At 37.5% G+C, this 14,198-nt stretch overlaps 2 protein-coding genes across 2 annotated transcripts; one reads left to right on the forward strand and one right to left on the reverse strand.

Moving 5' to 3' along the window:
• Positions 1-621: 621 nt before the first annotated feature.
• On the forward strand, positions 622-4,088 carry LOC100232923 (GDSL esterase/lipase At4g28780). Its single transcript, XM_002265963.5, has 5 exons — positions 622-1,445; positions 1,517-1,644; positions 1,883-2,122; positions 3,195-3,447; positions 3,535-4,088. Exons 1-5 carry the CDS (start codon positions 1,196-1,198, stop codon positions 3,765-3,767), a joined length of 1,104 nt encoding a protein of 367 aa, XP_002265999.1. The 5' UTR covers positions 622-1,195; the 3' UTR covers positions 3,768-4,088.
• Positions 4,089-10,352: 6,264 nt separating this feature from the next.
• LOC100244646 (NADH dehydrogenase [ubiquinone] 1 alpha subcomplex subunit 13-B-like) lies at positions 10,353-13,616 on the reverse strand. The gene is made up of 3 exons (XM_002265813.5): positions 13,150-13,616; positions 10,883-10,954; positions 10,353-10,787 (listed from the first exon to the last, which is right to left on the reverse strand). Exons 1-3 carry the CDS (start codon positions 13,362-13,364, stop codon positions 10,643-10,645), a joined length of 432 nt encoding a protein of 143 aa, XP_002265849.1. The 5' UTR covers positions 13,365-13,616; the 3' UTR covers positions 10,353-10,642.
• Positions 13,617-14,198: the final 582 nt, after the last annotated feature.

The following is a 14,198-nucleotide window of genomic DNA, read 5'->3' on the forward strand; positions in this document are numbered from 1 at the left end:
GGTGTCTCAAATTCTGATAATTGAAGTATTTTTGATAACGTGCTTGCGGAAATGAAGCTTGTATCATATTTACCGAAATGGTTCCCTGGAAAACCACATAAAGGATGCTTTTCTTCTTCAATTTTGGTATTAATTGGCCTACAATGATTGTTATCTCCCATATTTTATTACCCTCTAATTTTTTCCCTGAAAAAGAGGTGAACAATGGATGAGACCTGGCGGTGCACTAATGGCTATATGAACATGTAAGTTTTAACAACATAACTAGAAACCAACGAGAGCCTTTAACCAGTACAATTTAAAGGTGTCTCTGAATGAATTTCTTATGTGTCCAGAAGCAGTTAGAAAAACATATATAACATTGGGGCAAACCTCACATGGTATGGGGTGACTGATCAACAGTACATTGCATCGATGTTGATTACATGCTGATGCAAGTAACATCATGAAAGAGACAACCTAGTCCCCACCTCAATAGAAGATTTTTCATTTCCTACTGTGGGCGATAACTCTTGCAGGTAGAGATATATGATAATGATAATAACCATGGAGTTCCTGTCAAAAAATGGGTACAAGGAACCCGGCGATTCCAGGGGCATAACACAGCTCCTGCAGCTGAACATGTGGCTAGGAGTTTGCGTAAAAAGCAAATAAAAGCTTGCTGGATGTTCAAACATGGATAAACGCATGCAGCAATCTGTGAACCATTTGGAAAAAAGGTAATCGTTGGCACCAAAAGTCCAAGGGTCACTTCTTGGGCAACCCTTCCTTCTGTGGAAAGGAAAAGTTTAAATTCAGAAGGTAGACATGATCTCCCTGGCCTATTCAAAGACAATACCATCCTAGCCGAAACCAATTTTTTCATATACTTTCAAAGAACAAATTGGGTATTTTAGTCCTCAAAACAGGTTTTTACAGCTTGTAATGTGGGACTGTGGTCCCTAATCAATTCAACATGGCTAAGCCATTGCCAAGACTACTCGAAGCTCAGCTGTTCCCTATCTCTCTCAACTTGCTTTTGTGAGCTTGCTCTTGTATGATCAGCTCAAGCCAATATAGACTACCATTTATTAGGACTCCAAGTTTCATGTTGAGATCGCAGTTTAAATCCTATATAAAACCATCCAAACTCTGTCATTCACATTAGAGGTTGGGAGTGTGTGTTTAATTTCCAAGGAGTGCCTCCAGTAGCCTCATGTCTAATACTTCAGTTTCCATTGCTACCCTCACAGTTGCCCTAGTAGTGGCAGTATTGGGCACAGTTGCACCTCATGCTGAGGCTGCTCGTGCTTTCTTCATCTTTGGTGACTCACTTGTCGAACAAGGCAACAACAACTACTTAGCAACTACTGCACGTGCAGACTCCCCTCCGTATGGCATCGATTATCCAACTCACCAAGCCACTGGCCGCTTCAGCAATGGACTAAACATCCCTGATATTATCAGTAGGTTCTTCACTTTGTCACTTTTCCTCCTTTAATACCCTAATATTAACACCATAATTTCCATTTTTCAGGTGAACAACTTGGAGCTGAGTCCACATTGCCATACTTGAGTCCCCAGCTCACAGGACAAAAACTACTAGTTGGTGCCAACTTTGCTTCTGCAGGAATTGGGATCCTCAATGACACTGGAATTCAGTTTGTAAGTTCAAACCAACTTTAACTGCAAATTACACTAAGCATTTGTATTGGATATGTGACTTTCAACTAAATATTTCTCTTTCATACTCAAAGTGGTCTTTCTTTTTTTTTTTTCTTTTTTTTCTACTCATGCTCTAAAATTTTCATCAAATATTCTAGTGGAATATCAACCCCTAGTAATTTGCACTCAACCTTAGCTTCTATCAGTCAATCAATCAAAGTTGTGTAATTTTTTGCAGCTCAACATTATAAGAATCTCCAGGCAACTTGAGTTTTTCCAACAGTACCAGCAAAGGGTGAGTGCACTCATAGGAGAAGAGCAAACACAAAGGCTCGTAAACCAAGCACTTGTTCTCATCACTCTTGGCGGCAATGACTTTGTTAACAACTACTTCTTGCCACTCTCCCTTCGGTCACGCCAAATGTCCCTGCCAGATTACTCACGCTATGTCATATCAGAGTACAGAAAGATTCTAATGGTAAGCACCATTCTTGGTTATATTATGTATGAAGTAAGAGTATGTTTTTCAAAGAACTTTGTCAATTTATTTCTTCAAACAGACAAGCGTATAACTGCTCTTAAAGCTATAGAACATTACATGAGTTGCCATTGAATCTGATGGAGAAACAACCAGAGAATGCATTTGAGAAACAAAATCGTTTCTCATTGCACAAACAAAAGGGGAAGTTGCATTTGTCATGTTTGAGATGAGAGTTTTGGATGAGTATTATCTACAAACTACAAAAAGTCATTGCTTGGTGGGTGAGGTGGCTAGCTACAATTGCATTGTTTTGGCATGCACATTGAAGGCTCATAAATAAGCATGGGCATCTTCACATCGGCCCACCCACCAGGAGATTTGGTCACTTTTTGGCCATCACATGATCTTGTGGCTTATGGAGCAGCAAACATTGATTGCAACCATAGTAGGTATGGTGTATCTAACTCTTTTGGCATTTCTGCTAAAACTGAATAGGGCAATGAACACCATGCTCAACCTGTATCAAGAAACTTCAAAAACCCTAAACACCCTTATCGCCTAATTTTTTAGGTCCCTATCCATGTAAGAAAAAAAAATTATGTTTTAGTTTGGGGACAAATTTTCATGAAATAGCATTTACAAAATTTAGTTGATTTCTTAAATAAGCTTTAAGACAATTATATGAGCACAAAAGTTGAGATATAGATGCACCTGTAACAATTGAGCAAATGTAGAATTTTATCACAAAATCAGCAATTAATCATACAGATCAATCAAAGTTTGATATATATTTCTCCCCATGGAGTCATTCTATTGTATTTATACCTGAAACCATACAAAATGAACCAGCTCACTATAAAAATGGAGAGAGAGGAGAAAGCTCATATTCCCTATATTGAACACTAACAGACTTACTCCTATCAAGCGACAATTTGATGAATGTGTTGAACAATGTCCTAGAAATAACCAAGCCTCCAATTTAGAGTATCTTAATCCAAGTGTCCTTCAGCTTGTTTTCTAATTTGATTAATTCTGATCGCTGGGCTTTGTGAATATGTAATAATTGCAGAAGCTATATGAGTTGGGAGCCCGGAGAGTCCTGGTTACTGGAACAGGACCACTGGGCTGTGTTCCAGCTGAGTTAGCCATGAGTCGCTCAAATGGACAATGTGCTGAGGAGCCCCAACGAGCTGCAGCAATATTCAACCCACAGCTCATTGAAATGGCTCAAGGTCTCAACAGTGAGCTAGGATCCAACATTTTCATTACTGCTAATGCATTTGAAATGCACATGGACTTCATCACCGATCCCCAACTTTACGGTTTGTAAACACACATAAGCGGTCCTGAATTCCATCAAAATCCTAAAAAACTGTTATTCTAACTTGACTCTTTGGTGGCTTAAACAGGTTTTGTGACGTCCAAGGTCGCATGTTGCGGTCAAGGACCCTACAACGGGCTTGGGTTCTGCACCTTGGCATCTAACCTATGCCCAAACAGAAACATCTACGCATTTTGGGATCCATACCATCCAACGGAACGGGCAAACAGGCTCATCGTTCAACAGATTATGTCTGGGTCTAGCAAGTACATGAATCCCATGAACCTAAGCACCATCATGGAAATGGATTCCAGGACCTAATCTATATAACCCTCCAAAAGTATGGATACTTCCCATCATAGTTCCTTTTATATACTACTTTTTTCAGTTTCTGCTGTCGGTTCAGAATCTTCAGATTCATCTTCATGTGTTAAGGTTAATAAATTTAAGCATATAAATCTAGGGTCATATGTATTAAATAGTATATTATGTGATGGTCTTGTCCTATAGTATGTCTGCCAATTGTTTCAGATCGAGCACTTTTGTGGTAATGATATCTCTGTAATGATCATAGAACATTCCCAGTTCAAATGTAAAAGCACGCCAGTATGAAAGCTTCTTTTGGGAGTGTGGACCACTGCAGATGTATGCCTTCTTCTTATAGCTTACTTCAAACATTTCTTTGTAAACTTCATAGGGGAAACTTATAAGCTTCAATTAGAATCTCAAAATTTAAGAGGAAAGGATACAAAAAGGAAATAAAGAGAAAAATATTTATGGTCAAATTTTTTTTTTTAATCATCTCTTTCAATAAGAATGAATGAGGTTACAGTCCGAATTTTTTTTTTCGTCTTCTGTTTCTTCCCCTACTAGTTTCTGAGATCTGACCCTATTATAAGTTACACAAGAGACAAAAATTTTCACTACTCATAACTCACAAGCTAACCAAATGAAACCTTGAGGATTGAGGTCCAATGTCAAAGCAAAGTGTTCCAGAGTAACTTCAAAATAAGATAACTACAATAGATCTGTAACAGGTTCTTGACACCAGAGATTCAAGAACTGTGAGGATGGTGTTTTGTGGGTGTTTACTAGTGTGTATGACCCAAATTGCAGAAGGGAAAAGGAGAACTTTTGGGATGAGCTTGGGGCAATAAGAGGTTTATGGAGTGGGTGCATAGGTGGGGATTTCAACATGATAAGATTTCGTGGGGAGTGCAGTAGGGGAGGAGGGGTAACTTCAGTAATGAGGAGATTTTCAGAGGTGTTAGAGGAGCTAGAGCTAAGGGACATTCCTCTGTAGGGGGGTCCCTTCACTTGGGAGGGTGGGATGAATAACCAATCCCATTTTAGACTTGACCGATTTTTAGTAATTGATAATTGGGATAGTCTGTTTAATGGGATTGTGCAATTTGTTTTGTCCAGACCGATTTCTGATAATTTTCCCATTTTGCTCTATGGGGGAGGCCTCAAGAGGGGACCCTCTTCTTTCAGATTTGAAAACATGTGGTTGAAGGAGGAGGGGTTCAAAGATCAGGTTAAGAATTGGTGGGTGAGCTTTAATTTTAACGGGGCTTTTAACTTTGTTTTAGATGCAAAATTGAGAGCCTTAAAAGCAATCTTGAAGACTTGGAATAAAGAAGTGTTTGGTTTTATTGAGGCTAGAAAGGGAAAAGCTCTTAGTTAAGTTGTGTATTGGGATGAGAATGAGAAGAGTTAAGCCTTTAATCTAGAAGAGTCTAAAGCCAAAAAGAAGGCAAGGGAGACTTATAAGAAGTGGATGCTGAGGGAGGAAATCTCTTAGAGACAAAAATCAAAGGAAGTGTGGTTAAAGAAGGGGGATTACAACACCAGATTCTTCCACATGATGATGAATGCACACAGTAAAAGAAACTGGTTAACCAAGATGAAAGTGAATGGTTGTTGGCATACCGAGGAGAATGAATTAAAAGCTAGTGTGGTTAGGGCGTCTTATAACCTCTTTTCAAAAGAAGAGGGCAGTATTGATAGGTTGTCTTTTGAGGGGTTAGATAGCAGTGAGGTTGAGAAGTTGAAGCTTACTTTTTTGGAAGAAGAGGTGTTCGTCGCTCTCTTTAATTTGGACAAGGACAAAGCTCCAAGTTTAGATGGTTACACTATGGCGTTTTGGTTTTTTGTTGGGATGTTGTGAAGGTAGAGGTGTTAGGTTTTTTTAGGGATTTCCATGAGGGGGAGGGGTGTGCGTAGATTTGTCAAGTCTTTGAATGCTACTCTCCTGGCTCTTGTTCCAAGGAATTGAGGTGTAGAAGACCTGAAAGATTTTAGACCAATTAGCCTTGTGGGCAACCTCTATAAATTGTTGGCTAAGGTGTTGGCAATAGACTTAAAAATGTCATAGTTACGGAGGCCCAAAATGCTTTTGTGAAGGGTAGACAGATTTTAGATACAGTTTTAATTACAAATGAGGTTGTGGACTTAAGATTGAAAAACAATGTTATACAAGTTGGATATTGAGAAGGTGTATGATCATGTGAATTGAAAGTTCGTAGTGCTAAGAAAGATGGGCTTTGAGGAGACATGGATTAAATGGGTAGATCGGTGCATCTCTATAATGAAGTTCTCCATTTTAGTGAATGGATCCCTTTCTAGTTTTTTTTTCCAAAGTTCAAGGAGATTGAGATAGAGAGATCTCCTCTCCCTTTATTTATTTGTAATTGTCATTGAGATGTTTAGTTGTCTCTTGAAGAGGGCGAACAATGGGGTCTAATTGTTTGGCTAACAAGTGAGAGGTAGGGGTGGTGATGGGATTCTAATCTCACATTTATTATTTGTCAATGATACTTTGGTGTTTTTCAGGTGTCACAAGACCAGATGACCTATCTGAGTTGGCTTCTTATGTGGTTTGAGGCTTATTCGGGTTTGAGAATCAAATTAGAGAAAAGTGAGCTAATTTTAGTGGGTAGGTTAGATAATATTAATGACTTGGCCTTGGAGTTGGGGTGTAAAGTGGGTGGTCTCCTTTCCATCTATTTGAGTCTTCCTTTGAGGGCTCCCTTCAAATTTGTGGCGATTTAGGATGGTGTTGAAGAGAGATTTCAAAAAAGGCTAGCCATGTGGAAAAGATAATACATCTCAAAGGGAGGGAGGCTCACTTTAATTTAGAGCATTCTGTCTAGCATGCTAATCTATTTCATGTCTCTCTTTTGCATGCCAAGACAAGTGAAGCTGAGGTTGGAAAAGATTCAAAGGGATTTTCTTTGGGGTGGAGGGGCTCTTATGCAAAAACCGCTTCTAGTAAGGTGAAAAATGGTTTGTTTGGAGAAAAGGAAAGGAGGATTGGGTGTGAGGAATCTCTCTACGATGAATAAAACCCTCTTGTTGTAGTGGAGTTGGTGATATGCCAATGAAAGAGAGACCCTTTGGAAGCAAGTTGTCAATAAAACATATGGAGATGTTGGGGGCTGGCGTTCTCGCAAGGTGAGTGAGAGGTTTGGTGGGGTTGTGGAAAGCTATTGGGAAGGAATGAGATATTTTGAGTAAGAGGTTGGCCTTCTAAGTAGGCAATGGGCAAATAGTGAGATTCTGCAGGGACAAAGGATGTGGAGTGGGCCATTATTTGAGTTCTTCTCTTCCTTATTTGCCCTCTCTTTAACTAACGAAGCTTGGGTGGCAAATGTTTGGAACCCTGAAGGTAAAGGGGGTGGATGGATCCTTTTTTTTTCTCTAGGACCTTTGATGATTGGGAGTTAGATTCGATGGAGCGTTTTTTGCCAAAGATTCAAGCGATTAAAATACTTAGGGATGTGAATGATAGAGTGATTTGGACAACTTCAAGGTATGAGAATTTTTCGGTCAAATCTCTTTATTCTATTTTGGAGCCCGATGATTCTCATTTGTTCCCTAGTAGTAGCACCTAAAGATTGTGGCGTGCCACCTAAAGTGGCTTTCTTCGCTTGGAATGCATCTTAGGGGGAAGTCTTAACTCTAGACCAAATTCAGAGAAGGGTACCCTATTTGACAAATAGATGTTTCATTTGCTTCTCTAAAATAGAGACGACTAATCATCTTCTTCACATTGTAAAGGTTTAGGTTCTTTGGAATATGTTTTTTTTTCCCCGCTTTGGTGTGTCTTGGATTCTCTCATGTTCAGCGAAGGAAACTCTTCTTGGGTAGTATGGGTCTTTCGTGGGTAAAGCTTGTAAAAAGGCTTGACAAGCGACTCATTTATTTATATTTGGGACAATGTGGAAAGAAAGGAACTTGTTAGTGTTTGACAAAAAGGAGTTATCGATCCAAAGATTGAAAAATTCTTTTGTATAAAATTTGTGGTCTTGGTCTAGGGTATCTGTAGATATGAACTCTTTTTCTCTTGTTAACTTCATTGATTGGTTAGGCTCAAAGTAAAGGCAGGTGATGTTTTTTTTGCTTCTTTCCCTCCCTCTCTGAGATGAGCCTTTAAGTTATTTCTGTATACTTTGAGGGTGCTGCTTTTGGTGTCTCCTCTTTTCTATATATACTACTTTTCTTTACCTATCAAAAAAAAAAAAAAAAAATGGTCGTGACACTTTCTAAATAACCCTAAATTCTGTTGGGACTTCAATCCAATATTTTTAGTTTTCTTAACCTGAGAGCAAAACCCAATAATAAGAGAAGAAAAAAAAAACTATTCTGGATAGTACAGTTCAAGTTTTGGGATAGTATCAATCATGGGGATGCAACCTCAAGCGAAGAGCACCCGAGTTATAGAGTTTTGTGGTAACAGTAGTTTGAGGAGAAGCCCCAGTTTGATGCAGAGTATCAGGTTAATTCCTACAAGTTGTAGTTTGATTCAGAGTATGTAATGCATCTCCAGATTTCCCTTCTCCCCTTCTCTGCTTCCAAGTTTTAGAATCCTTAAACTAATACCTAAAGTGCTCTCTAACCAGGTTGCCGTTCACATTTAAAAGCATAGCTTTCAAAGGGTTGAAAACAATGGAATTGTACTGTCTAGATTATTTTTTGTTTGATTTTTTATACCCAACACCAACTGACATTTCATAGTTTCATAGATCAGCTGGATTAATCAACAAATAACCTGCAATAAACACCAACTTGGCAACCCATTCTCAATTGCCTCTACCTGGTTGGTCACATGGAGAAATGTGATGATGAGAAACTAAAAGCTGATAAGAACAACTGAACCTAAACCTCTATCTGGGTCGACCTAGCTTTGAGAAGGCATTTGCAGTGACACACATAGTTCAAAGTAGAGCAATTCTGAATCAAGAACACCCAACAGCCAATTTCAAGAGCTCAATGACAGAATTTTCCTCAAGGGTACATATATCGAAACACTTATACACTACTCATTCCATTGAGAAATCACGCATTTATCCTACGAAAGGGCACCTTGGGATATTCGCACTCCTAAAAGAATCCAGACCTCTAACTTGCAAACTAGAACTTCTATATACAGCATCACAAACCATGTCAGCTCATTGGTTATAGCAGGCTTGCTTTGGAAATATAAACAACTAAGTTATTAAGCAAGAGAAGCAGTGGTTATCCCCATTAATAGTCCTCATATATTCATCTATTACACTTTTCCAGAAACGAATTCTGTAAATAAAGGATGGAGGGGTGGAGGAATTGTTCTAAGATGTCATTTCATTATCAGAAACTAGAGGTGGTACATCATTCTCTGGGATGACTGGGGGAGAAGACAGGCTTGTCTGGATGGGAGGAATGGTGATTCCTTGTAACCAAAGGGATGCAAGAGTACCCCACAAGGGGGGCATGGGAAAGAGCATGTTTCTAAGACTCCTAACCTTAGACCAGCTCATGAACAGATGGGTCCTTGGCAAACAGGTGTATTGTATGCAAGAATAATGAGACGGGAAACCACATTTTCATCCATCTCAAAACCCAGTTGGCTTGGCATCACTACTTGCTTTAAGGAGATACTGATGGTTTGGTTTTTGCTGGGCATGGGCAAGCTGCAAAAGAAGGGGAGGATGATTCCCCCTTTGTTTCTTTCTTTGGAAAGATTCCATAAATAAAGGAAGCTTTGAGGATTTTCCAGGCAAAATAGAAGTAGCATAAATATTGCAAAAATCCATTCCCTTAGAAAGCACATAAATGGGTTGTGAAGAAATCTTATGCTTGCTGCACAAGAAGGTCGAACAGGGACTCAGAACATCTTGGCAGTCTATTTGTGACTTCCACGGACCCAAATACTCAGAACACCTATTTTTTTTTTTTCCTTTTTGTTTTTTTTTTATTGATGAATAAAAAATGATGACTTCCATTAATTTTGTTAGCCAACCACAAAAAGCACTACACCATGTTTGGCTCCGGAAAGGTATTAAGAACAAAAAAATTAAAAAAATAATAATTTTCTAATCTTTGAAAAATACAAAAAAAAACACAAATAGAGTTTTTTATTTTTCTTCACTTTTTTTTTTCTACTTTTCATCTCTATTTCCTTTCCCTCTCATTTTACCTGAATCTTCCAACAACCAACAACCAAATAAAGTCTTAGAGTTTGCAGAACAAAAGCTTATCAACCATTGTAAGCACCCCAAAGCTTTCAACAGTTTTCCCTCATTCTGGAACTGTTATGGTACCTAGAACTGCAAAATAAGATATTTCAGACTCCATTGAGCCAGGCAGATGTATTTTTTCATTAGGTATTTTCTTATAACCCAAAAAAACCTTTTGGAGTTTTAGTGGACAACTTCAATTGTTTTAACAATTGCCATTTCTGATTTCTGAAGAACAAAATTGTCTCCATTAAAGAATTTCAGGCTTTGTACTCAAGCCTTTTGATAACTGAATATTTGGGAGTCAAAACAAAGTTGCTTGGTTTGCTTGTGACAAAACATAGCATTTTCCCCTGACCCTTTGTCATATGAATCACATAGTATGGGAAATCAACAAGATGTTATCTGAATTGTAACATCAGTAGGAGCCAGCTCTTCCTTAGTCATGGAAATCAGGTCACAGGAAGTTGTAAAGAAATTGGGAATAAAAGTGGGTAAAACAACCACAATAAACATATTCAGGAAACAAAAACAGTTTCAAGAAGTAAATCTTATTCAGGTAGATGTTTTTTTTCCCTGTTATGTAGGAACCCAAGAGAGCGCTTGAGGTTTGCACAGGATGAATATCGTCAGCAATAAACTAAAAGCACTCCATATTCATTCTCCACAAAGCAGCATGTGGTAGAACACTATCTCTCACCAGACTTCAGGACGGAGCTCCCCAGTTGCTGGGGGCATCCATCTCCCAGAGTTGTAGACACTTTCGCCAACTTTCCAACCGGGCACATTCTTCATTATTCTTGCCTCTTCCTCCAGATACTTCTTCCACTCTTTAACAAATCTAAAATGAAATAAACAGAGAAACCAGGGACAATGTTTAAAATGGTAAGAACAAAAAAATGAAGGGGAAAAAGTTTGACTGAAGATAGTTACCACCTTTCATCCTCTTCTGCTTGAAGCACAGGTAGAATGGCGCTGCGGGCAGCAAATTTCTCTTCTTTGAGCATCCTGTGGAACAAATCACAATGCAGTTATTGTTGAGAGGAATACTGCCTCTTTCATGAGTAAACATGTCATGAAACAGACAGCTTCACCTATGCACCATTTGAATTTTATTTCTCAACCAAGAAACTAGCAGCCTAGCAGAAATCCAAACTAAGCAACTAGATATAGTGATAAACTACCAGGAAGTTAGTCCAAAGAAATCAAGTCCATAGACCCAAGGAACTAAGCCTTTTAGAAGCATTATCGCTAAAACGAATTATGCAAGCTTGGGGGTTCGCTCAACAGGTCTAAGCACTTCAAACCATGAGAGGCCATACCTAGATGTTTTAGACTCAACTTTATGCAGAACCTGGAAGAACCAGTGAAGAAAATTGAAAGAAAATTTCCAGTGTTTCAACAATGATGACAAACATGGGATTTGAAAATTGTTCAAAGCAGATAACATGTATTGCATGGAAACCAAACTGGTTCACTGAAAAAACAAGAAGAAAATTGAGATACCAAGAGGGAAGAAAAGAGTACAAAAGAAATTCATAAACGACACATAACTTTGAAGGGGAAAATCACTAATTCTTTTAGGCTATGTTTGGTTTCAAAAAAGTGCCAAGAAAAATTATTTTCTCATGCTTGGTTTGACTATGAAAAATACCAAAAATAAAATAAAATATAATCAAAATAAATTAGAAACTTATGCATTTTAAAAATATTCAATCCTTATAAAGAAGAGTTAAAATAAGTACAATGAGTTTGAAATAGTATATAAAATAATTTACTGGTTTTAAATATATTTCTTATTTTCCTTCACTTTTTCCTTCCTTCTACTTTTCTCTCAATTTTCTTTCCCTCACATTTTCCCTCAAATTTTTTGAGAACCAAACATAGTCTTAGCAAAAATTTCATGAATTTCTAGTGAAACATTGAATTAAACATGACAAGGTCATTCTTATGCGGAAAATGATAAGCTCATACTATCTACACTTCCAAAAAGCAAAGCATATTTCATTTCAACCAATTTAGGATGAATAGTGATGCATCAATGACGAAAATGATAAGCTCGTACTATCTTCACTTCCAAAAAGCTAAGCAGATTTCATTTCAACCCATTTAGGATGATTTTTTTTTTTTTTTTTGATAGACAAAGAGAAAAATAAATTAAAACACACCAAAACAGGGGGCGCTCCCTACGTACACAGGCAGTATACAAAGATAGCCAAAACAAGGCAATAAAAGAAAGAAAAAACCTAGAGAAGAAAAAGCTAACCAACAAGCCAATCACCCAAAAAATTCAGAAAAGAGAGAGAGTCCAAGTGCAAAAACTGTTGAGACCACTCAAGAAGAGACCAAAAAAAGAGGCTCTTCAAGCAAGTATCTGACATCTCTTCCTCTTGGGACGTTCTTCGGTTTCGCTCTCCCCAAATACACCAAAAAAGACAAATAGGCGCCAATATCCAAACTGCTCTCCTTTTCTTCTCTAGCCCCTTAACTTTCCATTCTAGAAGCAGATTGGTTCCAAACATAAGAAAATAAGAAAATAATTTGCCTTAACATTTATTTTGTTTTTTACTTAGTACTTTCATAGAACCAAACATAGCATTTAGTTTCAAGAAAAAACATCATTGGAAAAGCCACCAAACCACAACCAATCCATTCACACATCCTCCTCAAAGGAAAAGAATGTCCTTACTCAACTTCCCAACTAAACTATGTAATACCTCATGCAATACCTCCTTCCTCGTTTCAACACATAAATTTCTTTGACATTACTAATGAATGTAATAATTACAGGAGTGTAACTTGAATGGATTCTTCACTAGAATTGTGCTCAAAACACATCTAAAATTACCTAGAAATGCTGCTTCTTATTCGATTTTGATAGTGCACTCTGTAAAATCGGTCCCCTTTTTGCTAGAGAACTCATATAACAGACATTCGATATAATTCTTCCACATCGCAACTTGCCTAAGAATTCCATTACTGAACATTCCCCAAAATTTCCCCACATTTCAAAGCCCTAAATTTAGAAATCCACACATAAAGAACCATATCCTCCAATGCACTCCGCCTAATCCAATCACATACATCGCCAATCATAACAACACAAAATCTAAGATTCAAACTATCAATTTCTTCCATTTCACTTTCTCAGCAACCAAACAGATGACGAAACAAACAGCAAAGATATGAAAGTAGAATTTTACCTCCGGATCTTGTTGCCTTGGCCGACCTGGTACATGCCCCAAGAGAAAGCACCGACGGCGGCTAGAAAGATGGCCATGGCACTGGGACCTTTGGTCGGAATCCGGCGAGCGTACCTGACTGGCGCAAAGCCTCCGGGAGGGGGTCCGTCTTGAAGGATCGGCATGTCCTTGACGCTGACCATGCCAGGCTTCTTCCTTATCATTGCCTCCGTCATCTTCTCCGGCGATTCTCTGAATCTCTCTACTTTCTCCCTCTAAAACCCTCGATCCGCTCCTTCCCTTCTCTCTCTAGAAATGCTCTTTAGGACTTCTCAGAGGCGGATGGCCCGGCCCAGTGGTCCACGAACCCACGAGCCCGATCAATTCAACGACTCGAATTCCTTGAGTCGGCCGGGCCGGCCAGCGTAGTTAGTGTACGTGTCCGGCTTAACCATGATACATAAATTAATTTTCATTTCCCTTACAATAAAAATGGAAAAAATGGGATATCTGATATGAAAATATATAAAAAAAAAACACCTCAAAATTATTAAATTTGTATTATCTTTATCTATTTAAAAATAATTTAAAATATATACACTTTTTAATGAGTTATGTCATTATTCCCAAAAATATACTTTTACTTGTCATATAATTCAAATCAATTGACAATTAGAGTATTTTATATAGATGTTTCCCTTCATTTTAGATATTTTATTATTATTATTATTATTTTATTATTTACAATTTTTTTTTCTTTAGAAACAACCTATTAGGATTCTTATTTTAGTTTCCTAAAAGTTTAAGAAATATTATGCAAAAAAATCTTATTTAAATAGGATTAATATTTTTTTATTTTCTAAAATTTTAAGAGAAAATATTGTCAAACAAATCTTATTTAATCATAATTACCTATTCAAAAAGTAATAAGGTTGTTATTATATAATAAATAATAAATTCAATAATATGTAATTATTTTAATTATGATTAATTTATTTAATATAAAATATTTATTTATTTATATATTATATATCAAGTACAACCATATTGTAAAACATTTTATATTTAAA

The sequence above is a fragment of the Vitis vinifera genome, chromosome 7 (genome assembly GCF_030704535.1).
Source record: "Vitis vinifera cultivar Pinot Noir 40024 chromosome 7, ASM3070453v1".
Taxonomy (NCBI): Eukaryota; Viridiplantae; Streptophyta; class Magnoliopsida; order Vitales; family Vitaceae; genus Vitis; species Vitis vinifera.